Below are 23,331 nucleotides of genomic sequence, written 5' to 3'. Positions count from 1 at the left end.
ACTAGCACCTCTAAGTGACTCTGCAGTTCTCTAATTCAGCAAAACTGTATGCTGGGCGCTTAAACCATTAAGGAGAAAACGGATATGCTCTCGCGTCCTTGTGCATTCTCAGCCACACCACCTCCCCCGGGGGCCCGCTGTCCTCCTACCTTGGGCAATCTCGAGCTGCCGCTTTGCGTCCCCCAGTGCGGAGAACAGGTCGAGCTTGATCCTCGTTTCTGCGCTCAGGCTGTTCTCCAGGTGCTGTGTTTTATCTTGCATGGCTGAGAGAGCTGACATTAACACCTCAGTGTCCTTCTCATTTTCCTTATACTTCCGAAGCTCCTATCAATATCATCAAAGCAGCAATGTTACAAGAGAGTTTTGGCATCGGTCTACAAATTAGCCTGAAATCACAAATAAAATCCCGCTATTATTGGCCTGGCCCTAGAACACAGAATGCTAGTATTCTATGGGTTTAGACCCACCACTTAGAGGGCAAAATGTATTTGTATGGTGATGTGCACATACAAAAACATTTTAGATAAATCTGACTATGTTGGGTTTTTCTGTCTCCAAACAAGACACTTTCTTACAAGCTTAATTCAGAACCAAAAAGAACGTTTTCCTTGCTGCCAGTTGCAAATGTTGCTGTAATACTGTAATCAAATTTGCCAAAATTCTACTCTCAATTTGCACTAACAATTGTAAAAATGTTAATTATTTTAATAGAGCACACTGCAGAATAAGTCCACTTAAAACATCTGGTAATGTAACCAATAAATGTATGTATAGAGATATTTTAATTTCTTCATTTTAAAAGAGATATCCACATGTATTATAGAGAATTTTAAAATATATTAAAGTTCAAAGAGGAAAATGAAAATCACCCAAAATCCCAACACTGTGAAAATTTGATACATATTATTTTAAGTCTTTTAAGCACATGTGTATCTTTTAACATCAATGAGGTAACAGTATGTGTTCAGTTTTGTATAATTAAAAAAAAAACTTATATAATCGCAAATGTTCTTTGAAAATGTAATTCTTAATGGCTGCATAATACTCCCCCATATATATGTACCATAATTTATTAAATGAATCACCTATTGTTAAGATTGTTTCCCTTTTTTTGCATTTATATTACCACCATGGTGAACATCTCTGTATATATATCATCAATAAGACTTTAAAAAATATTTAGCTTAGGTTGAAGTCCTAACAAGGAAAATACTTAAAAAGTGCATGACCCTTTCCAGAAAGTTACACTTCCCCAGCAGTGTATGAGGCCTATTTCATTGCAGGCTCACTCAGATTGATATTATCACTTAAAATTCTTTGCTAATTTCACAGGAGATAAATGACACTCAACTTTAATCTATGTCTTATGATTAATAAGGATATAATAATATGTTATCAGCCATTTCTAGTTCTGCTGTGAATTAACTGTTGGTATCCTTTGCCTATTTTTCTGTATATTTGAGCTTAGCAATTTTTATGAATTATTTCTATATCGAGAGTATTAATTCCTTATTTATATTTGATGCAATATCTATACTCCCCCAGTTGATTATTCTAGTTTATATTTTCTGCTTTGTGATTTCTTCCATTATATTTTTGACTGCAATGTAATTTTTAACTTATTTAATTTTGGGGTGACTGACATTGGTTAATAAGATTATATAAGTTTCAGTATTATAACACATCATCCATATATTGCATGCTCATCACCCAAAGTTTAGTCTCCTTCCATTACCTCTTCCATTATTTTTGTTTAGAAAGTCTTCCCCTGTTTCAAGAGTAAAGAAATTCTACTATATTTTCACCTAGTTTAAAATAAAATGTCTTTTTATTTCTGCATTCAACTCTTCATCTGGAATTTCTTTTTGTATGGGACGGAGATGACCTAATTTTATTGTTTTCCTCACCATTGCCATCCATTTCTGATGCTACCTTTACCAAACACGAGTCAAATTACTGTAACTTTATAAAAATTACTGTAACTTTATAATATATGACATTCATTTTAAATGTTCCCTTGAAGTGCCAATGCCAAATACTTTGCCACAGTACACATGGCTCCCAAAACTGGCTACGTTCACAGCACTGGCAGCTTTCCTCCCAATGTACTGCTCAGAACTGCAATCTGGAAAAGCTCAGAGCAACCAGAATGGTCAATTCCCTGGGGATGGAGAGATGGTGGGGGCTGATAAGAGATGTATAAATCCCAAAGGACACTAATCTGGCCTATAACCTAGAAAAATAAAATGACTCTACAGTAATTCAAATTCTGGTATAAAACATGTCAAAGGACCATCAACATTTCTGGCTTGTATTAGAATCTGACTAAGTTAAACATGACATCAATGAGCTGGACAAGATTAGCGCTTCCTCTGGTCACAGAGCTTTTCAGATGCAATGGGATTTGCCTGTATCAAAAAGCACCATCTCCACATTGTATCACAGGCCACCAATCAACGCAGAAGAGGAATTCAAGTACAAGAAAGCCTTTGGTCCTCCCATTACCTGGACTTTCAGTTCTAGTTCTCTGAGCTGGTCTTCTTTCACCTTCATGTCCATTGTGAGCTTCTTACCCTCTGCCTCCAATTCTCTGATCCGATTCCGTAAGGTTTCGGTGCACTCTCCCCTTTTGAAAAGGAAGAGAAGGAGAGAAGGGGACTTAAAAGACTATCGGTTTATTTATATTGCAGGATTGATACTTCTCTATACTCCAAAGTCAGTCAGGTATTGGCTGTCTGGTATGCTTTCTATTCTTTGATAATTTCAACAAACTCTCAAAAAATAATTATCGTTAACGGTATATCTAATATGAGCCAGGCACCAAGCTAGGTACTTCACCCACACTACCTTCTTTATGGGGATAGGGTATATTATCCACTTTTATAAATAAGATATAATACTAGTTCATGGCTACCTAGTTTGTAGGTCACAGAACTTGGATAAAAATGGAGGTTTCCCAACAAGCTTCCCACCCTGCCATATGACTTGAGACAATGCACACAAACTGAGCAAGGCAGAGCCAGACATGCCCAGCAGGGGGCAGTGAACCAGAATTTTTTTCCACTTTTGAGGGACTATGCCTTGAGACTTTCACCTTTCTTTAATCGTGGTTGTCACAGGCCTGGAGTAAAGAGAAGAAGGGAGCAGCATTAGGTGGCTTCTCAAGGCTACAATAAGGATAAACTACAAAAGATGATAGCAAGATTGCAGAAACAGCTTGATGGAGAAAGTAGGTGTCTTGCCTACACAAAAATATAGGTCCAGTGAGAGACTCAAAGTCTTGAGATTTTGTTAAGAATAAAAACAATCTCTACACAAGTGATGGCAAACAAGGACCATCTAAGGGTAAGATCAAAATAAAACAAATAAGCTTAACTGGAAACAAAAGGGATTTAGAGTAGAGAAGAAAACCAATTTACTGATTCTCAGGTATACTAGTAAGAGGCACTATACAACATAGTTAAGGAATTGTCATATACTTCTCAGCGGGTTTTTGGGGTGAAAAAAGGGTAGATGGTAGATGAATTAAGGACAGCACAGGCCACACTAGATTATTGTTCAGAAAAGTCTCCTGCAAGTTTAAGTGCTTCAGAAATGCTTACAAATCTTCAAACAATTAACAAACCAAAAACTCCACATTAGATTAGGTTAGGTTAGGCCTGTGGTCAGCAAACTGCAGCTCGCAAGCCACATGCGGGTCTTTGGGCCCTTGAGTGTGGCTCTTCCTAAGTCTTAGGAGTACCCTAATTAGGTTAATAACAATGTACCTACCTATATAGTTTAAGTTTAAAAAATATGGCTCTCAAAAGAAATTTCAATCGTTGTACTGTTGATTTTTGGCTCTGTTAACTAATGAGTTTGCCGACCACTGGGTTAGGCAGACTAATAAAGGGTCTTGTGTGTCTGTATAGATGCTGATAAGCCAAGTGAGCTCAGCTATCTGCAGTACAGAGTCTGCTGGGGGGAGACAGGATCACACAGGAGAAAAAGTCCTCTCCTGCTGTCATTTCCTAAAAGGTAAGCTGAGGATTGATCAATTATTCTGCAAATGCCAGAACCCAAAAGAAGGCTATTAACACACCAAATACAAAAAAGCAAAACTCAAGGAAGAATGCCGGCAGAATTCTATCACATAGATACAAATTACGATAGGAACTTAAAATGAAATAAATAATAATTTACCCTCACTCTGCATCTGTAAACCCGTAACTGACTTCTACCATGCAGATGACTTCACTAGTCAAGAAAACAAAGGAGCCCTAACCAGGTTAGCTCAGTGGATAGAGCATTGGCCTGTGGACTGAAAGGTCCCAGGTTCAATTCCAGTCCAGGGCATGTACCTTAGTTGCAGGCACATCCCCAGCAGGGAGTGTGCAGAAGGCAGCTGATCGATGTTTCTCTCTCACTGATGTTTCTAACTCTCTATCCCTCTCCCTTCCTCTCTGTAAAAAAATCAATAAAATGTAAAAAAAAAAAAGAAAAGAAAACAAAGGAAAAAAGTGAAGTAGAAGCCAAAAACAAACCAAGAGGCTCTTAACCATCTTCTCTCCTGGCTTATATTCAGGTAGCAGTTACTATCTGAATACAGTATCTGAACATTAAGTTTGGAATATTTGCGTACTTTTCAATGGCATAGGAAGTAGGCCCTAATTTGTATCACTCCACAAGTTCAATGATGTCTAAGAGTGACTTATGTTTCCTTTCCCCCATCTTTTCCAGCTCATTGACAATCTGCTGATATCCAACAAAGACATAAGCAGTTAGTACATAGTACTTGGGAACCAAGGTTTTACCTTTCTTCCATCTATATATATAAAAGGCTAATATGCTAAGTGTCTGACCGTCCAACTGGTCTATGACGTGCACTGACCACCAGTGGGGCAGACGTTCAACACAGGAGCTGCCTGATACACACTGGCCATTGACAGAGAAACGGCACTGTAGACCTGGTGCCCACAGAGCAGCACTCGGCTTCCCCCAAGTGGAACACAGGCCCCACCACCACCCTGGAGTGACACCCCATCAAATCGCAGCTGACACTGCCGAGACCCCATGGTGCAAAATGTGGCCCACAGCCCAGCTGTGGGCGCCGGGTAATGACGTCACGTAGCAATGCCCGCCTTCCTCTCCCTAGTGACTAGCTTCCCTGGAGTTTCTTCAGCCCAGGAACATGACTTGCTTTATAGCCAGGTGGAAACATTTTACACTTTAACCAAATGTCTGTGAAGCATTTTCCCGTGCCTCATCTCATTTGATCCTCACAGAAGTCCTGGAGTAGGTAGATAGGAGACTCAGTGGAATCCTATTGTCTTTTCATTACCCAGAAAATGGAGATTTAGAAAGCTTAGAAACTTGACCCAACTGAAAAGAAGAAAGAAATGGTGGACCTTGAAAATGACTTCAGGTTTTCTCACTGCGCAGAATATAGTCAAACACTGCTGCAGTTAAATATTTTACCCTTTGTTCTCCCTGCATGATCTACAATAATAATCTGCTTCGTGTTGATATTTACTGCTGTGTTGCTAACAATTACCTGAAAGAAATTGGGGTGCTTCACTGAGCTGGAAAAAGTTTAGCTAAATCAGAAAGCAGGTCTAATTAAGCAAGTTTATTGATATATATCTATATCTATATCTATATCTATATCTATATCTATATCTATATCTATTATCTATATCTATATATATATAAAGCTCTCGCTGGCGCCAATCGCACACGTGTTTCCATCTGTCATTGTCGATCGTGAATTTGGTTGACACTTCTATTATAAAGGGTGAATAGCAGTATTAAAATATTTCTTCTAATGAATTTCCATTCAATGTGCACTAATTCATGCACCGGGCCTCTAGCTTTTAGATAAAACTTCAGAAACACACACCAAAGAGTAGGGAGTAGTGATGGTTCTATAAAGAGTACAAAATTCTAGATTGGTTCTTTCAAAGTGTTTAGTAATTATCAGTTTGGAAGAAAGTGACTGGAAACCCTTTTTTTAAAAAGAAAAATTTTTATTGATTTCAGAGAGGAAGGGAAAGGGAGAGATAGAAACATCAATGATGAGACAGAATCATTGATTGGCTGCTCCTGCATGCCTACTACTGGGAATTGAACCTGGGACCCTTCAGTCCGCAGGCCAATGCTCTATCCACTGAGCCAAACCAGCTAGAGTTGGAAACCCTTTTATGAGCAGCACTCTGCCTCCCAGGTGTGGGAGGCATGGTGATATCCTCCCCTCACTTTATGGAGGAGATCGCTGAGGATGAAGTTGTTATAAGAGAGTGCAAACTTGCACAGATGGAGTTTAAACCAGCTAGTAAAGCCATAATTAAAAACAATCCATCCATGCACAACTATTGTATTTCTAATCCTGCCCAAAGCATCAAATTCCCATGGCTGTCTCGGTACAAGGAAAGCCAACCATAGATTAAGCACTCAGGTGATACGGACATACCTAGACGCAGCAGCGAATGCAACAGCCCGGGCAGCAGTAGCTTCTTCTAACTTCTTCCTTTTTTTCTCTTCCATTAACTGCTTTTCTACAAAGCTTCGGGCTTCCTGCTCAGCTTTTAGCTTTTTTTCCAACTGGCTGATGTTCTGTTTGTCTTTTTGCTTCACTTGCACAGCATTATGTAACCTATATGGAAATGATTGTCACACAGAGTTTTACAATTACAATACCCACTATGAACCCTGGAAAAACATGGCTCCTCTTTGTCATTTTAAGGCCAAAGTAAAGAAGAGTTTTGAACAGCAAACATAAGTGTCAACTCCCAGGGTGCCCAGGGAGAACACACTGTCATAATTATTTAACAATTTCTAAATACCAATAAGCAAGCTGCCATATAAGATACAGACCTAGCTTCTGCTCTATCTACAGAAGGTCATTCAGAAAATAGGGTAAAGCAAGTTTCTATCAGAGGGAAATATAACAGCAGAACTAATTCAAGTGCCCCAAAGCACCTTGAAAGAACTTCAGTCTGACCAAGGCACAGCTGATGGAACCAGCACCACTGAAACTGAGGTAAAGTGTGAGTGGGGGAATGTCTTTCTTTGCCTGAATATAATTATGCTGCTGCCTCTTCTTTCCAGCTGTGAGATGGTTTTTCTAGAGTATCCCAAACTAGATTTTGTAGGGTCATAGGATGCTTCATTTCAGATGGAAATTTCAGCCATATTCCCTTCCCTGCCTACAACCACCCCGCAGCTTAACAATATAAGGTCAGTTTATCTAAATACATCAATAAGGGTGAGATGTTCTCTATGTATCAATGCTACAGTCACCACATGCGGGTCAGAAGCAGTGGAGAGGTTATTTGCCTATAATGCTTAAACTTTTGAGTTACATTCCTTAAAAATGTTGAAGAATTACTCCTTCAATAGGTAAAGCCCAGAAAACCCAAAGCCTATAATATTATTCACTACTGTAGGCACACAGTGCTAAGAAACTAAAAAATAAAAAAAGGACAGACCCATATTGAGTCAACAAATAATTCCAGAATGAATTAATAGAAAGCATAAGAATTCACATAGAAGAGCTGGCTTTTTGCCTGTCTCTTCAAGTAAAATCAAAGTTCAATGTCATTTAGTTTGGGAAATCAAAGTAAATAGAGTCCAGTGCTCTGGAAACTTTCACTCAAAGGATCAAGAGCTTCAAATTGTGGCAGAAATACTTCTTTTCAACTTTCCGTATATTATCATAAAAGCTTGATAACTATTTTAAATTAAGATAAGTCATTAAATGAGAGAAGACAAAATAGCAATATTAACAAACTTTTGTTGAAGTGAAATAGGTTCTTACAGGTTTTATAACATGTTGTATATCTGGTATTAAATTAAACATTTTATTTAAAAACCCCTTTGCTCGATCCCTTTGTCATCATGAATCTTGTGCTCCAATCCCTGGAAACAAAAGAAGCAGTGAGGCCACTTGGCTCATCAAAGGCCTGATAGGTGCACATACTTGTTCTGCAGCAGCTCATTCTCCTGCCGAAGCTGGCCCATTTCTGAGCGGATCCCTCGCTCGGTGCTAGAGAGGGAGCTGATCTGACTGCGGAGCTCTTGTTCCACTTGCCTGCTGGCCTGCAGATCAGCCTTTAATTTTTTAATGTCTTGTTCCAGCCTAGGAGAAGGAGAAACACAGCATTTTCATCACAGAGAGGGCACCCATGGGGCTTTGTGGAGACCCTGGCTAAAGTCCCAGACTGCTGGGTGAATGGCCGAGGACCCCTCTGGCAGCTCCTGCCATCACCACAACTCCTATCTGCAACTGGCTCTTTACTGAAAGCTTCTGCCTGGGTCCCCACCTCTTCCCACCAGAGGGTAACCTCTGATTTCCCCCAAATGTTTGTGAACACTGATGGCTAAAGATGGTGCTTGTGAGCACCTCAGCTGCTAATAGAGGAGGAGGGAAAGGCAAGGAGAGGGTGGCTGAAGGGTAAGGTCCCCTCCCTACTGGTGAATTGCCCGTGCCCCTCAGCAAGGGAGGTACGTTAGTAACACCCAGCTCAGGACCCACCTGCTTTGAGATATTCTGATAGATCAGAATCTACTGTCTGAGATTCCATCCCAGCACAGGCCTAGAAGAAAACAGTGTCGGAAACAACCTCCTGAAATTTCTAGCATCCTTGCTAAGTGATGTTCACACCTCTGGTGAGTGTGACAGAGAGCTCATTAGACTTAGGACAAGGAAAGAAAAAAAGAACAAATTGCATGCTCTAAGACTCATAAGAAAACACCATCTGTGAACTGAAGCCTGTATTTTCTCTTCAATTCCTTACTCCTGTTCCATCTACTTTCTTTATTTAATACAGTATTAGTTTCATGTATTGGGGAACTATTATATGCACATGTATGGCTAGAAAAGGTCAACAGGAAGTGTAAAATCAAGCCGCTTTCTTCATGAGAGGACTTTACAATTTCACTAGGGGCCAATAAATACTTAAAATGATTAAACAACACAAGGAAGGCCATGATTACATACATGCTAGAAGGAATAATAATATTCAATGAGAACTTATGTACCAGGCGTTGGTCTGTGGGTTTTAATAGTATGGACTCATTTATTCTACACAACTTATGGCTAAATCCAATTATTATTCCCATTTTTATAGATGAAGAACTCTATAAAACTCTAGATCCAGGAAAGCTTCCGGCCCAGGTCACACAGACAGGCTAGCTCCAGAGTCCACTCTTCACCAGTAGGCTGAACTGTAGTTATACCATCCATAGCCTGGTATGGGTAGAGTTCTGAGGAGAGAAGATGGGAACTGAATTGGGCCTTAATGGCTGGGCAGGATTTGGAGAAACAGAAGGGGAAGAAGGGGCATTCTACATAAGGGAGAAAACATGTCCAAAAGCTCAAAGGCAGGAACAGCCATAGATATGTGAGGGACAGAGCCTCTGAGAAAGGCCTGTACTCCAGGAACAGAGTGAGAAAGGATAGAATGGGTCTGCTGGACGGTACTTTGGTGAGTGGCACTAGAGGTTAGACCAACGATGGCTGCCATGTGAGACTAAGAAGACACCTTTCTCTACAGACTTATAGGTAGGCAGAAATCAGTGTGCTCTGATGAGAATTGTGCCTTGCCTTAAACAACATACCAACAGAACCAGGATTTCTGGAGGGCAATGGTGATCTCCCCTTGGGATTGCCAGCTCCACAGACTAAGTCCTGACAGACATGTTTCATTAAGTACCAAATCCCCAGGGCCCACCACACTTATTAGTACTTACTAAATATGTTCCCTGGCCTCTCTTAGCAAATCAAGAGATATTTCCTTATCTACCTTTCGCCAACTGAAACAAAATCTCAAAAACAAAGAGGAATATAACATTGATGGTCATCTCCCAGGCACAGTAGCTAGTCTCCCTGCCCAGTGGCGGGGAGCACAGACTGAGACTTTGTGTTCCAGAAGCTCTGTCAGGTCTCCTGACACAGCTGCTCCCCAGGGAAGGGTCACAAGTCAACATCACGCCACACTTTCCCTATTGCCAGGGTTATTCCAGTTGAACGTCCTCCCGGAACTGCTCTAAACAATTACCGACCGGCATTTATACCATCCCACACCATCCCTCATTTGCCCGAAGTAACCCAAGGGATACTTTCCAAAATAGATCAATTGCTTTTAGGTTATCCCCATTAAGAAGTTTGGCTGAAAAACATGTTAGGTAATTTATCTTTCTTCAGAAGTCGATTTCGCAGTCTGAGGATTGCATTTTCAGTAGAAAGGGTGAATTTTAAGATAAGAATAGTGACTTAGCATGGGTTAGTAATGGGGTTTAGAATCAGGATTCTAGACTCAGTTCTGGTGCCAACTCTGTGACCCTGGAGGAGGCATGTAACCTTCCAGGACTCAGTTTCCCCATCTGAGGCTAACGTCTGTAAAGTTCCTCCCAGCTTGGTCTAGCATTTCTAGGCTTGACACACTTACTGCTGGCTGCTGATCTGCTTCTTCAGATTAGCAACCTGAGCTGTATCATATGCAGAGGCACAGGAATCAAGTTCCACACAACCAGCCAACTGGGGGAAACGTGTGCCACACTGGGAATGAAAGAAAAATTAAATCTGCACAGGCTAGATGTCAATAATTTGCAGTTATTACCTTTTTGCATTTTTAACTGATAAAAGCCTTTTTTTTTGCCATGAACTAAGAATAACAATATTCTGAATGAAATTTTAGAGCTCCTTGAAAAATGTAAAAACTCAAAGAGTTAATAAAATTATGAGAGCAAAAAGTGCAGAATATCTAGAATGTAACTTATGGAAACCACAGAACACTAAACAACAATGTATTTTTAAAAGTAGAACTATGAAAATTTTGTCAAAGACATAGCAGCACAAAACAAAAAAATATAAAATGATGTGGTTACAAAGGTATGTTGAAAATTTATAAGTTGTACACTTAACACATTGTATGCGGGAAACGTATTTATACGTTTTATGCATTTATACGTTCTATCAGTGTAGTAGAGCGCAGGACACGTATTAATACGTTTTTTATAGACTAGCGGTAGAATGCGGGTAACGTATAAATACGTAAACTAAAGTTGTGGTAATTTCATTGAACGTTGCCATTTGCGCAAAAAATTAGCAAAAATGGCCCGCGCCACCTGTTAGCGCGCGATAAAAACTACCCGCAAACAATGCGTTACGATTTGTGTACTTTTGTGGATGTGTGTTATCCTATATAATAAAGAATATGCAAATTGATCATCACTCCAACATACAAGATGGCCGCCCCCATGTGGTCAAAGATGGCCGGCAGGGGAGGCCAGTGGGGGGACCAGGCCTGCAGGAGAGGACAGTTGGGGGGACCCAGGCCTGCAGGGGAGGGCAGTTGGGGGCAACCAGGCCTGCAGCGGAGGGCAGTTAGAGGTGACCAGGCCTGCAGGGGAAGGCAGTTGGGGGGAACCAGGCCTGAAGAGGAGAGCAGTTAGGGGTGACCAGGCTGGCAAGGGAGTGCAGTTGGAGGTGACCAGGCCTGCAGAGGAGACCAGGCTGGCAGGGGGGCAGTTAGGCGTCGATCAGGCTGGCAGGGGAGTGGTTAGGGGGTGATCAGGCTGGCAGGCAGAAGCAGTTAGGGGCAACCAGGCAGGCATGGAGGTGAGCGGTTGGGAGCCAGTAATTCTGGATTGTGATCAGGCCTAAACGGGCAGTCGGACATCCCTCAAGGGGTCCCAGATTGGAGAGGGTGCAGGCTGGGCTGCGGGACACACACCCCCCTCCCGTGCACGAATTTTGTGCACCGGGCCTCTAGTCTATAATAAAAGGGTAATATGCTAATTAGACCGGACATCCTTCCGGATGAAGCTGGGGCCGGAGCAAAGCTGCCCGGTCCCAGATGCCTGCTGGCAGCCCGAGGAAAGCCCGGGTCCCAGGTGCCGGAGGGAAGCCAGTGCCGGAGGGAAGCTGGTGCTGGCAGCCAGGGGAAGGAAGGCCTACTCTTGCACGAATTTTCGTGCATTGGGCCTCTAGTAATTCAATAAAAGGTTTATTTTAAAAAATAAAATAATTTCACAAGACACAGAACTAAAATGTTTCAGGATTTTCATAACTGCTACCATCTATTTTGTAAAACTCTGAATTAGTTTTCTAAACAGTTGCAGCAAACCTATGAGTTAGTGCCAGAATTACCCAGTTTAAGAAACACTGATCTGCCCGGCCAGCATGGCTCAGTGATTGAGCGTCGACCTGTGAACCACGAGGTCACGGTTTGATTCCCGGTCAGGGCACATGCCCTGGTTGCAGGCTTGATCCCGGTAGGAGGCATGCAGGAGGAAGCCAATCAATGATTCTCTCTCATTACTGATGTTTCTATCTCTCTCTCCCTCTCCCTCTCCCTTTCTCTCTAAAATCAATAAAAATATACTTTAAAAAAAAAAGAAACACTGAGCTATAGGAACACTGCATAATGACACATAAGATAACTTAAAAGTGCTAAATAGTAAATTCAAAGTAATTTTTAAAATTTCTGAGGGGAAGTTTTTCATTGTCTTGCTACAGAAAGCATTAACTTAACCTTAAACATTCACTATATTTTAATCCTTTACTAAAGTAGGTAGTTAAAATGATTTACAATCCCTTATTGGATTTCTTTTTCATTATAGAAGTGATACCCCGTCTAGATTTTTAAAAAACTGTATACAATAGAAAAGTATAAGGAATAAAAACGTAATAACTCATAATCTTCTCATCCAGACAGAATCACCCACTATTCACATTTGGTTTACTTATTTTCTGTCTTTTTTTCCTTTATCTTTCTTCACACATGTAAATATTTTTAATATTGGTGAGAGAGTAACACACATACAGTTTCTATATCTTAAGCCATTAGAAATTTTTTATAAATAATTTCATTGCTGCATAGTATTCCATTGTGTGGATGTACTATGCAATCTTATTTTCTAAGATATAGTTGTTTTTGCATATGGTCATTAAAAAGTGTCTGTATGAGTTTTAAATGAATTATGTGATCAATACATTGAACTGAATCAAGCCAGTCAAGTGCCAGGGGCATTTATTAGACAGATAGCTACTACCTGTCTTAATGATATACTTAACCCCTTGATGCTGAAGGTCAATACTTCATAGATAAAAATCCTGTATAATAAAAGGCTAATATGCAAATCAACCCAACAGCAGAATGACTGGTCACTATGACATACTCTGACCACCGGGGGGCAGATGCTCAATGCAGGAGTTGCCCCCTGGTGGTCAGTGCGCTCCCACAGGGGGAGCGCTGCTCAGCCAGAAGCCCTGAGTCGGGCTCACAGCTGGTGTGAGCACAGTGGTGGTGGCAGGAGCCTCTCCCGCCTCCGTGGCAGGCAGACATCCCCCAAGGGCTCCCGGACTGCGAGAGGGCACAGGCTGGGCTGAGAAACCCTCCCTGAGTGCACAAATTTTGTGCACTGGGCCTCTAGTACAGATATATAATTTATTGATGTGATACACTGAGAAGGTGTTAAGAAGGTAATGCAAAATCTTCAAATGTATTCATGAGATTTTATTAAAATGTCAATAGCTATAATATAAATTTAAAGCAAGTGATCAGGAAGAACATGAAACAGAAGTAATAGTTTATAACCCTAAAATGCATTTCAGTAAATAGAGATTGAAAAAAGAAGGAAAAAAGTTCATCTGTGAGCTCATACCCCATTTTTGAGAACTAAAGCCTACTCTCTTCCCTACACAATAGAAGACTAAGGGGTAAAAGGCAAATTTCCTCCAGAACTGCAGCCTCATCCAAAAAAGAAAAGAGGGGGGCCAGACATCTCAGGCAAACTCTGGTAAGGCTTAGGCAGGCAATAAAGGCACTTGCAGCTTGCCCAGCTCCTGTGGCACTATTCTCACACCACTGGGAAGACAGACAGGGCCCATGGCGAAGCCGGAGTCTATGTCCAATAAATAAATCTATTTGTGCCAGTTAGACAAGGCAGGGTTCTAGCCAACTGAAAATGTTACCTATTAGGCCCAGGCACCTTTCCTAGCCACTTTCCTGATCATTTTAGAAAATGGCATTCAACTTCTAACCTTGTGAAGCTACATCTGAACTCGAACTCACAAGTGAGAGCTGGGGCCATCCAGAGCAGAACTTCGTCAGGTCTGCACTCTGGTGGCTGGGCTGACTTCAAAGCAAAGCTGACAAGCTGAGGATCCCTCCTACCCACTCCAAACCTTAACTCTATCTCACCTTCTCCCTCATCCTTCCCACCTAAGGTAAGTTATAATGTAAATGGTGGATAATTATTTAATTTTAATAGGACAAGATTTACATTTTAACAACCTCTGGAAGAATGAAGCTCAAATATTAACCCTTCAGGCAGGCTAAATAGGAAAAAAATCTTTGAGTATCTTGAAGTATACCTGGTAGTAAAACAAAGTACAGTATTTAAGTGTCAGCTTTTAGTTGAAAGGGGTATTGTTTTTAAGTATAGGGAAAGGTTGGAAGATATTTATGTCTAAATGTCTGTAATCCTTATCTTCTGTGAATTACTTGAATTACAGCCCACAGTAAGATGATTTCATTGAAAGTTTAAAAGGCTCCAATAACTTCGAGGTTTTAATAAAGCCTGAAGCTTTGAGGCCTGACTGAGAAGCACAGAGGAACTTGAAGGCTTTGGGGCAGTAAAGTTCCCCAGGAAGCAAGTCTTACAAAAAGGGGGAGACCTTTTCTCAGCCAGGACTTTACCTAGAGATGACTAGGTTCCCTAAACACTCTGAGTCACACTCCATAAAACTACCTAAGTGTATATCTGCGGGCGTGGCCCCAGGAGCCCATCAGGAAGACAGGGAGCCATGGCTCTGCTGGCTATCTCTGAACTCTTACGTGCTAGTGACAGAGATGCTACAGGCTCTCCAGGACAACACGGCCCTCACAATTCTGCTTGCTTTCTAAGAAAAGGGCTTCAGGTCCTCTCCAAATTATACAGCCAAGTGATTGAAAGAAACCTGTCTCACAAGTCAAAATCACCCACTCCTTGTTTCCAGATATCTTCTGCCTTTTATTATACCACTTAACCTGGGAGGAACGGACTCTAACTTTCAAATTTTACTCATTCTCTAAGGCCCAGTTAAAAAATTAAAACAAACAACTGAACAAACTCTCCAGCACGAGGTGCTGATCTCCAGGCCCCAAAGTTCCCTCTCTTTCTGAAATCTGAAAGCCTTTACTGTTGACACTTCTCATTTGGCACTAAACAAGTGGTTCTCAACCTTCTGGCCATTTAAATACAGTTCCTCATATTGTGACCCAACTATAAAATTATTTTCATTGCTACTTCATAACTGTAATGTTGCTACTGTTATGAATTGTAATGTAAATATCTGATATGCAGGATGGTCTTAGGCGACCCCTGTGAAAGGGTCGTTCAACTGCCAAAGGGGTCACGACCCACAGGTTGAGAACCGCTGCACTAAACCATTCATTGCTTGTACTTTTTAAAATTTGTTCTGGTTTTTAGTCGTTTCCCATGTATCTTATTTCTAAAAAGACTGTAAGTTTTCTGAAGCCAGAAACCAATTGTGCTATAAAATTAGAAGCTGGAACTATATTTCTAAAGTTTCTTCCAATCCTTCCAGACCATGTCTCTCACCCTCACTCTGTCCTTCGAGAGAACAGGTCAGTGTTACGACAGAGGAGGCTCTAGAACCCTGTCTACAGCAGGCCGTCAGATATTTAGTTTCAATAATGGCTGAAGGAGACGGGGCAAGTAGGTCCTTGCTTATCAAGAAGGCAGGAGAAAAATGAATGAAAAGCAACTGCTCCATCTTGGTAAGTATCTAATTCCATTAGGACAGTGGTCGGCAAACTGCGGCCCCTTGAGTGTGGCTCTTCCACAAAATACCACGTGCGGGCGCACACGTACAGTGCGATTGAAACTTCGTGGCCACACTCAAGGGGCCAATGGCTCGCGAGCTGCAGTTTGCCGACCACTGCATTAGGAGATCCCCTGGTATACATTAATCATACAAGACAAGACTTGCTTAGGGACCACACAGCTGTGTATGCAGAAAGCTGAGCTCATAAAATCAAAGATCTGCCCCCCACCCCCAAATAGCCTGTATCCTCTCCATAACTCCTTCCCCTCTCCCCTTTACAGGTCACTCACTCTGACAGGACAGGCAGCACGGGTCATTCTCATAAAATCGTGAAAATACCTCATTACTGACTGAAGCTGCTCAGGGATACCCTGTGAACCACAGCTTTGGAAACAGCAAAATAAAGCTGCCTCAGGTCTCACAATTGCTTGCCACACACAAGCATCCAAAAATAAGCAACAGCCTGATGACCTAATTACTAGGTGAAAGCGTATTACAAAATACCTCTGCCTCTGCTCCCTGATCCATCAAATACAAAAGGCAAACACATTCCTTTTCATTAAGGAATGCAAAGAAATGCAGAAAAGGAATCCTAGACTTTCACACAACTGGTCATTCTGGGAAATGAACAACTGACTTCTCGAAATCCTTCAAGAATAAAGGTATAAGGGCCAAAAACTAGTATTTTTAATAAAGTCTTTAAAGGCTGTGGTCAGATTTGGTAGTTTGTAAAAGTCCTTAAAACGTTCATATCTGTTGATGCAGCATACTCCTCCCAGATACTTCTTCAGAAGACTGGTGATAGAAAGATTTATGTAAAAGCGTGTTTGTTGCAGCATTACTTATAATTAAGAAACACTTAAATATTCAACAGAGATTGGCTAAATTGTATATTCATGTGTCTGTCTGACATGCAACCATTAAAAAACCACTGAGGAAGAATATTCAATGACAAGGGAGCATGTTCATGATACAGTCAGTAAAAAGGACAAAAAAAAGAAAAAAGACTTGGAGGCTATATATTAAGATAGTGGCACCCGCTTTTTTCCTCCCTGGCTGCCTGAAGACCAACCGCCATCATGCATGACACAGTAACCATCCAGACCAGGAAGTTCATGACCAACAGACTACTTCAGCGGAAGCAAATGGTCATTGATGTCCTTCACCCTGGGAAGGCAACAGGACCCAAGACAGAAATCCGGGAAAAACTAGCCAAAATGTATAAGACCACACCTGATGTCATCTTTGTGTTTGGATTCAGAACCCACTTTCGTGGTGGCAAGACCACTGGCTTTGGCATGATTTATGATTCCTTGGATTACGCAAAGAAAAATGAACCCAAACACAGACTCGCAAAACATGGCCTATATGAGAAGAAGAAGACCTCAAGAAAACAGAGAAAGGAACGCAAGAACAGAATGAAGAAAGTCAGAGGGACTGCAAAGGCCAGCGTTGGTGCTGGCAAAAAGAAGGAGTAAAGATTCTTCGGTGACTTTATCTGTGATGGTTGTGCAGATTTTTCATGAGAGGATTAATAAACTATAAACTTAAAAAAAAAAAAAAAAAGATAGTGGCACCCAGGCTGGTTTGGCTCAGTGGATAGAATGTTGGCCTGCAGACTAAAGGGTCTTGGGTTCAATTCCGGTAAAGGGCACATGCCCTGGTTGCAAGCTTAATCCCCAGTAGAGGGTGTGCACAGGAGGCAGCTGATCAATGATTCTCTCTCATCTTGATGTTTCTAGCTCTCTCCCGTCCTCTCTGAAATCAATATATATATATATATATATATATAGTAGTGGCTATCTTTTATCTTAAAAGTTGGATATAATCAACATATATAACTTATTTTCAACATTTTAATTATTTTATAATTGGGAAAAAAGTTATTTTAATAGAGGCTGTTAATGGACTTCCCATAGTTTTCACTCTTAGATTTTCCCATGTTATAGACCAGTTTTAGAATATTCTGAAAGTCTTAGGGAAAATCCAACTCTTTTACTTTACAAACTTTTTAGGTCATTCCCAAAAAAAGGGCGGTCTTAACTTTCTGAAGTAGATAATGGTTCGGTTCCTTAATCTACATTCCATTCGTCAGTTCCTATCAAAACAATAGTTTTTCTAAATCTGGATTCTAGAGCTAGTTTATTGTCCTGCTCTGGCTCCCTAAGGAAAGAGGAGAGAGCAGGCATTGCTTTGACATCAGGCCTGACATTACAAGGGATGGTACTAAAAGGTCCAATTCTAAACTAGCTGGCCTGTGAAATCTGTGAATAACTAGTGTCCATGTCCCAAATTCTGGTGTATTTTTTGCTCTAAAATCATGGCAGAAAAACATCTTGGAGTGGAAGAAGTCACCAGTCCTAGGTACAGGAGGCCTAAGCAGTTCTGTTTTGTTTGAGGAAAACCAGAGACCTAAACCTTCTTGTCCCCTCTCTTCCAAGTGGTCTGCAAGCCTCCTAGTCAGGGGTGAGGATTAAATAATAAAGGGGGCAGTCTTTGACTGGGGGCAGAGTGCTGACAAAAGTGCATATTTTCCAGGAGCGCAAGGAACGACAGGAGAGGAGGCAGAAAGGTACAACAGTACATGGCAAATTAGTTCATGGGATTTACCAGATAATCCCTAACAAAAGTCCTTCCTATAAGAGTCAAGTTTGATTGGTATATTAGTGGGGTCAGGGGGTAGGAGGGAGCAAAACTAAGAATAACAGGAAGGGTCAGGTGCAGAGGTTGCAAACTGGTGAGCTAATCTGGTCTATAAATATGTTTTGTTTGACCCTTCCCTGCATGATGTTAAAAAAAAATTTTTAACTGGTAGATTTCACATAAAGATATCTATTTTCGGCATCTCTTCAAAATACCAGATTTAGCAACATTGGGCCTGCAACACCCCCCTCCCCCCGCCCTCTCCCTCAAGCCACAATTAGCTGTCCTGTTTGGAAGAGTATGTGCTCCAAACTCTCTGGTGCCTGGTGCAGTACTAAATACAGATGATTGAACCCTGGCCTCCCCCTCGTGCCTGTGCAGCACTGGTTCTAGAGCCAAGGGAAAGGTCAGGGCAATGGTCCTTTTGAATTCATTATTCTGTGTTTCTGTTTCAAATCTGTTACAGCATTCTATCAAGAAAGGTGAAGTGGCCCATAGCTGGTTTGGCTCAGTGGATAGAGCATTGGCCTGTGGACTGAAAGGTCCCAGGTTTGATTCCCGTCAAGGGCACATGCCCGGGTTGCAGGCTCAGTCCCCAGTAGGAGGCGTGAAGGAGGCAGCTGATCAATTGATTCTCTCATCATTGATGTTCTCTCTCTCCCTCTCTCCTCCTCTCTGAAATCAATAAAAATGTTTTAAAAATACAAAAAGAAAGGTGAAACGCACTTTATGAGAGAGAAGAGTTGCATTTTTCCCATAAAAACAAAACAAAACAATAAACAAACACAAAATTTGTTTTGTGTTCTAGCCAGGGTCTCAGCTGGCTAGAAAAATGATCTCAAAATCCCCAAAAGAGGTGCACAGACTGCAGTACACTCATGCTGACTGTTAAAGTATTCAGACACCCAGTTTCTAAATGATAGCGTGAGTAACATTTAAAGAACATAGTTCCTTTTGCTAGAAGTACCTCCTCTTCAGGGAATCCACCTCTAATCCCCTTAGCTGGAAACCTCAATTCATTATGTGCCAGAAGGGGTACTGACTCAAAGTTTTATAGTAGTTCCTTCTGAATTCTAGGGAGGAAACTGCAATCTGTTTGATTAGAATGAAGTCTCAGTACTAAACATAAAAATTTTTCTAATGCAGACTCTGCCTCCCAGATAATTTGTGTTATTTCAAACTTTATATATCCATACAACATAGGTAAGTATCTTCCTTGACCACCTGGGTATGGACTCATTAAGTGAATTGCTGGCTTAAATTCATTAATGTCTAGGTTCTAAAGTGCTACATGGGTTTCAAGCCATAAAACAGCCTGTTTAAGTATAAAATGATCATGCTTCTATTGCCACGTTTATACCAAGCATAGTATAGTTTTAAATCACTGCAATGGTTAAAATAAACTCAAACTATATTTTGAGTTAATATAAACAGAGCTAATCAAGTAAAACTTATAGGTACCTTAAATATCATAAGCATGGCAGAAAATGAAAATAAATCAGGTCTGGGAACATAATCTGCTCAGAGACAATGCTAGACAAACATAAATCCAATACATGTTCCCACAGAGAGAAAACAAACACACCAAACGTGGCTCTACTACTTATTTTTTCCACTTAATTATTTCCAAATAATTTAGTAGCAGCTACATCCAATAAATGTAATCTAGTTAGAACCTCCACGTGTCCAGTGTTCATAATCTTCATTCTAAAGTTTACCTCTCAGCTGAAACCGATACTGTTACAAAGAAACTACTGCATGCACCTGTAAAATGGACAGCCTGCTTTGGTAGCCAGCACTCACGGGGAGGGTGTCAAGCAAGCCATTTTGCAGTAGTTTGGCAGAGGTGCACGTGACTGCACATATAGGGAAAGCAGCCAGGGTGAAAGCTCAACACCCCAATCACCCAGGTCAGATTTCTTTGGCAAACTGTTCCTGACACACAGTAAAATGCATTCAAATGCAAAAGAGAACAAACAAATACACTGTAGCACCGGAGATGATCTATGTAAAAGCAGTCAACATATTTTCCAACCTGGGAGATTTCTCTGGAGGAAAGGTTGAAACAGGAACATGGGATCTGAGCTCTCTCCAGTAGCTACTACAATACCATAAAGACGAAGAGAATGGCCAGGGCTCAGGGTGGAGGGAGGGAAGACCCATAGGAAAGATGAATGCGACATGGCAAACAGGTTTCCTCCCTGGCTGTTCCTGGCTGAGATGAGGCTTGTGCCTAGCTAGACTCCTTGGCCCTGGAGTACAACCAACCACTGCGAAAGCGAACGGCGTTTTGCCAGCAGCCCCTTGCAGTTTTCTTCCCTTGTAACTTCGAGAAATTCTTGAACTTCCTGTACAGCCTTCGAAAAGTACTGACAGAGTACTGAATTTCAAAACTTTCTGGGAAATATCAAGGAAAGGAGCTTAGAGTATAAGGTCTTCTATATTTTAGAAATAAAATTCACAACAATCTACTCAAGAACAACAAAGTTTGATACTGGTGTCTGTCTGGTCCTTGGCCTATTCTAATGTGATATGGAGGTTTTCTAACTTCGAAAGCCTTTGAGCTACACTGCCACTCAACTTTGAGAACTACACTGCACTGCAATGAAATCACTGAGGCCCATCTCCTATCCCCATTCTAATATTTTCCTTGCGTAAAGGTAGTATTCATTCAACAAGTATTTATTGAGCATCTACTGAGCAAAGAACTGTGTACTATGGCAGATCAGGAGAAAAGAAGGTCCCCCTGCCTTCATTAGGACACATTCTATTATAGGTATAAACCTGTGGAAAAATTCATCCTACATAGAAACAATGTAGAAAGTAAATATCCTATATAATAAACGGTTAATATGCAAATTGTCCCCTCGACAGGGAGTTCGACTGGGAGTTCAACTGAAAGTTCAACCAGGGGGCACGGCCAGCCAGCCAACTGCCCGCGGCCCCTCCCCCAGCTGACCCCGCCCCTAATCACCCCCCCACCCTGATCGGGGGCAGGGCCACTGGCCAACTGCCCACGACCCCTCCCCCCCACCAGCCCGATTGGGGCAGGCCAGCTGGATCCCACTCGTGCACAAATTCATGTACCAGGCCTCTAGTCCCCTATCATCATCTACAATTGACTGTTTGGTATATACTATCCTAAATAATAAAAGCCTAATATGCTAAGTGTCCGGTCAACCGTCAGCCATTCAACCAATCAAAGCGTAATATGCTAATGATATGCTAAGGCTGCTCAACTGTTCGCTATGACGTGCAATGACCACCAAGGGGCAGACAGTCAACCAGTTGACCAGTCACTATGACAAGCACCGACCACCAGGGGGCAGACACTCCAACTGGTAGGTTAGCTTGCTGCTGGGGTTCGGCAGATCGGGACTGAGCAAAATGGGCAAGACACACCCTGAACCCTCCTGCGGTCCCTCCCCAGCCCCAATCATGCACTGGTGGGGTCCCTTGGCCTGGCCTGCGCCCTCTTGCAACTCAGGACCCCTTGGGAGATGTTGGAGAGCCGGTTTCAGCCCGATCCCACAGGCCAGGCTGAGGGGCCCCACTGGTGCATGAATTCATGCACCAGGCCTCTAGTTTCAAATAATTTTCTGTGTACATAAGAACTATATCCTCCCATATTTTGTAATGGGTTCATACTAAATAATCTGTTTTGCTACTTCCCCTTTAATAATTGATCTTTCCAATTACCTTCTTTTAAAATGGGTTTCTACCTTTCAAGAGAATCCTTTGTAACCTTCCCACTTAAACTACTGTGATTCCCACACTTAGTACTCTTCAGGGCCTTGGGGGAGGGCTGGAATGGTTCATAAAAGGCCATGCCCCTCCCCAAGGTACCTGTCCCAGGAATGCTCATAGGCTTTATTCCTGCACTGACTGCCTGTCTTGTTTCTTCTCCATAGTCAGGTCTTGGCTTTGGATTCTAGTCCTGCTTTGTGTCTACAATCTTGGGCTCCATGATCTGAATCTTCTTCCCCACTTCCTGTTGTAACTTAGAACTAACAAGTTCATTCCCTTCCCTGCCCTGGGAGCTAAAAGCCAACCCCACCCACTCCTAACCTCAAACCAGGCCAGTACCCAGACAGCTCCCTACAAGGGAAAGGAAAGATGGATAGTTGCAGGAAGAACTGATGTCTCTTTGTTCTTCTGGTAAAGAACATTAGCCCTCAATTTTCCTTGTTGCTTTGAAATGCTTCTTAAGCTAACAACACAGGGGCTTCCTGGAATCTCTTCACTTTGCTCTTTTTCAGTTATTCACACCAAATTATACTGAATCTACTGATTATTAAAAATCAGTATTTTTGCCCTAACCAGTTTGGCTCAGTGGATAGAGCGTCAGCCTGCGGACTCAAGAGTCCCAGGTTCAATTCCAGTCAAGGGCAATCACCTTGGTTGCAGGCACATCCCCAGTAGGGAGTGTGCAGGAGGCAGCTGATCGATGTTTCTCTCTCATCGATGTTTCTGGCTCTCTATCCCTCTCCCTTCCTCTCTGTAAAAAATCAATAAAATATATTTTTTTTAAAAATCAGTATTTAAAAAAAATGACCTTTCTTTTCCATGGATATATATTTTTTTTAATATGTTTTTATTTATTTTAGAGAGAGAGGAAGGGAGAGGGATACAGAAATAGAAACACTGATGAAAGACAGACATCCATTGGCTATCTCCTGCATGACCCCTACTGGGTATCAAGTCTGCACCCAGGTATGTGCCCTAACCGGGAATCAAACCATGACCTCCTGGTTCATAGGTCAACGCTTAACCACTGAGCAACACTGGCCGGACAATATATCATTTGTGATTGTACATTAACATCTTAAAATGTGGGAAAACAAAAAATATGAAGTACTGTAAACTGTCTCCTG

General features: G+C 41.6%; 2 protein-coding genes across 2 annotated transcripts in view; one reads left to right on the top strand and one right to left on the bottom strand.

Moving 5' to 3' along the window:
- The window catches only part of MACO1 (macoilin 1), a 60,593-nt gene that overhangs the window by 6,845 nt on the left and 30,417 nt on the right, over positions 1 to 23,331 (bottom strand). The window contains exons 7-10 of the mRNA XM_036348211.1: positions 7,958 to 8,116; positions 6,449 to 6,631; positions 2,506 to 2,626; positions 150 to 324 (exon numbers count right to left, since the gene is read on the bottom strand). Coding sequence (XP_036204104.1) covers positions 150 to 324; positions 2,506 to 2,626; positions 6,449 to 6,631; positions 7,958 to 8,116 — 638 coding nt within the window. The remainder of the gene's footprint in view (positions 1 to 149; positions 325 to 2,505; positions 2,627 to 6,448; positions 6,632 to 7,957; positions 8,117 to 23,331) is intronic.
- LOC118675434 (40S ribosomal protein S24-like) lies at positions 16,891 to 17,379 on the top strand. Its single transcript, XM_036348212.1, has one exon. The coding sequence runs from the start codon at positions 16,894 to 16,896 to the stop codon at positions 17,290 to 17,292; it is 399 nt and encodes a 132-aa protein (XP_036204105.1). The 5' UTR covers positions 16,891 to 16,893; the 3' UTR covers positions 17,293 to 17,379.

This window comes from Myotis myotis, unplaced genomic scaffold (assembly GCF_014108235.1).
Source record: "Myotis myotis isolate mMyoMyo1 unplaced genomic scaffold, mMyoMyo1.p scaffold_m19_p_2, whole genome shotgun sequence".
Classification (NCBI taxonomy): domain Eukaryota; kingdom Metazoa; phylum Chordata; class Mammalia; order Chiroptera; family Vespertilionidae; genus Myotis; species Myotis myotis.
The sequence above is the reverse complement of the archived record's forward strand: the minus strand, read 5'-3'. Positions and strand labels throughout refer to the sequence as shown.

Coding starts and splice junctions, on each gene's coding strand:
- LOC118675434 (XM_036348212.1), top strand. CDS start 16,894: ATGCATGACACAGTAACCATCCAGACCAGGAAGTTCATGACCAACAGA.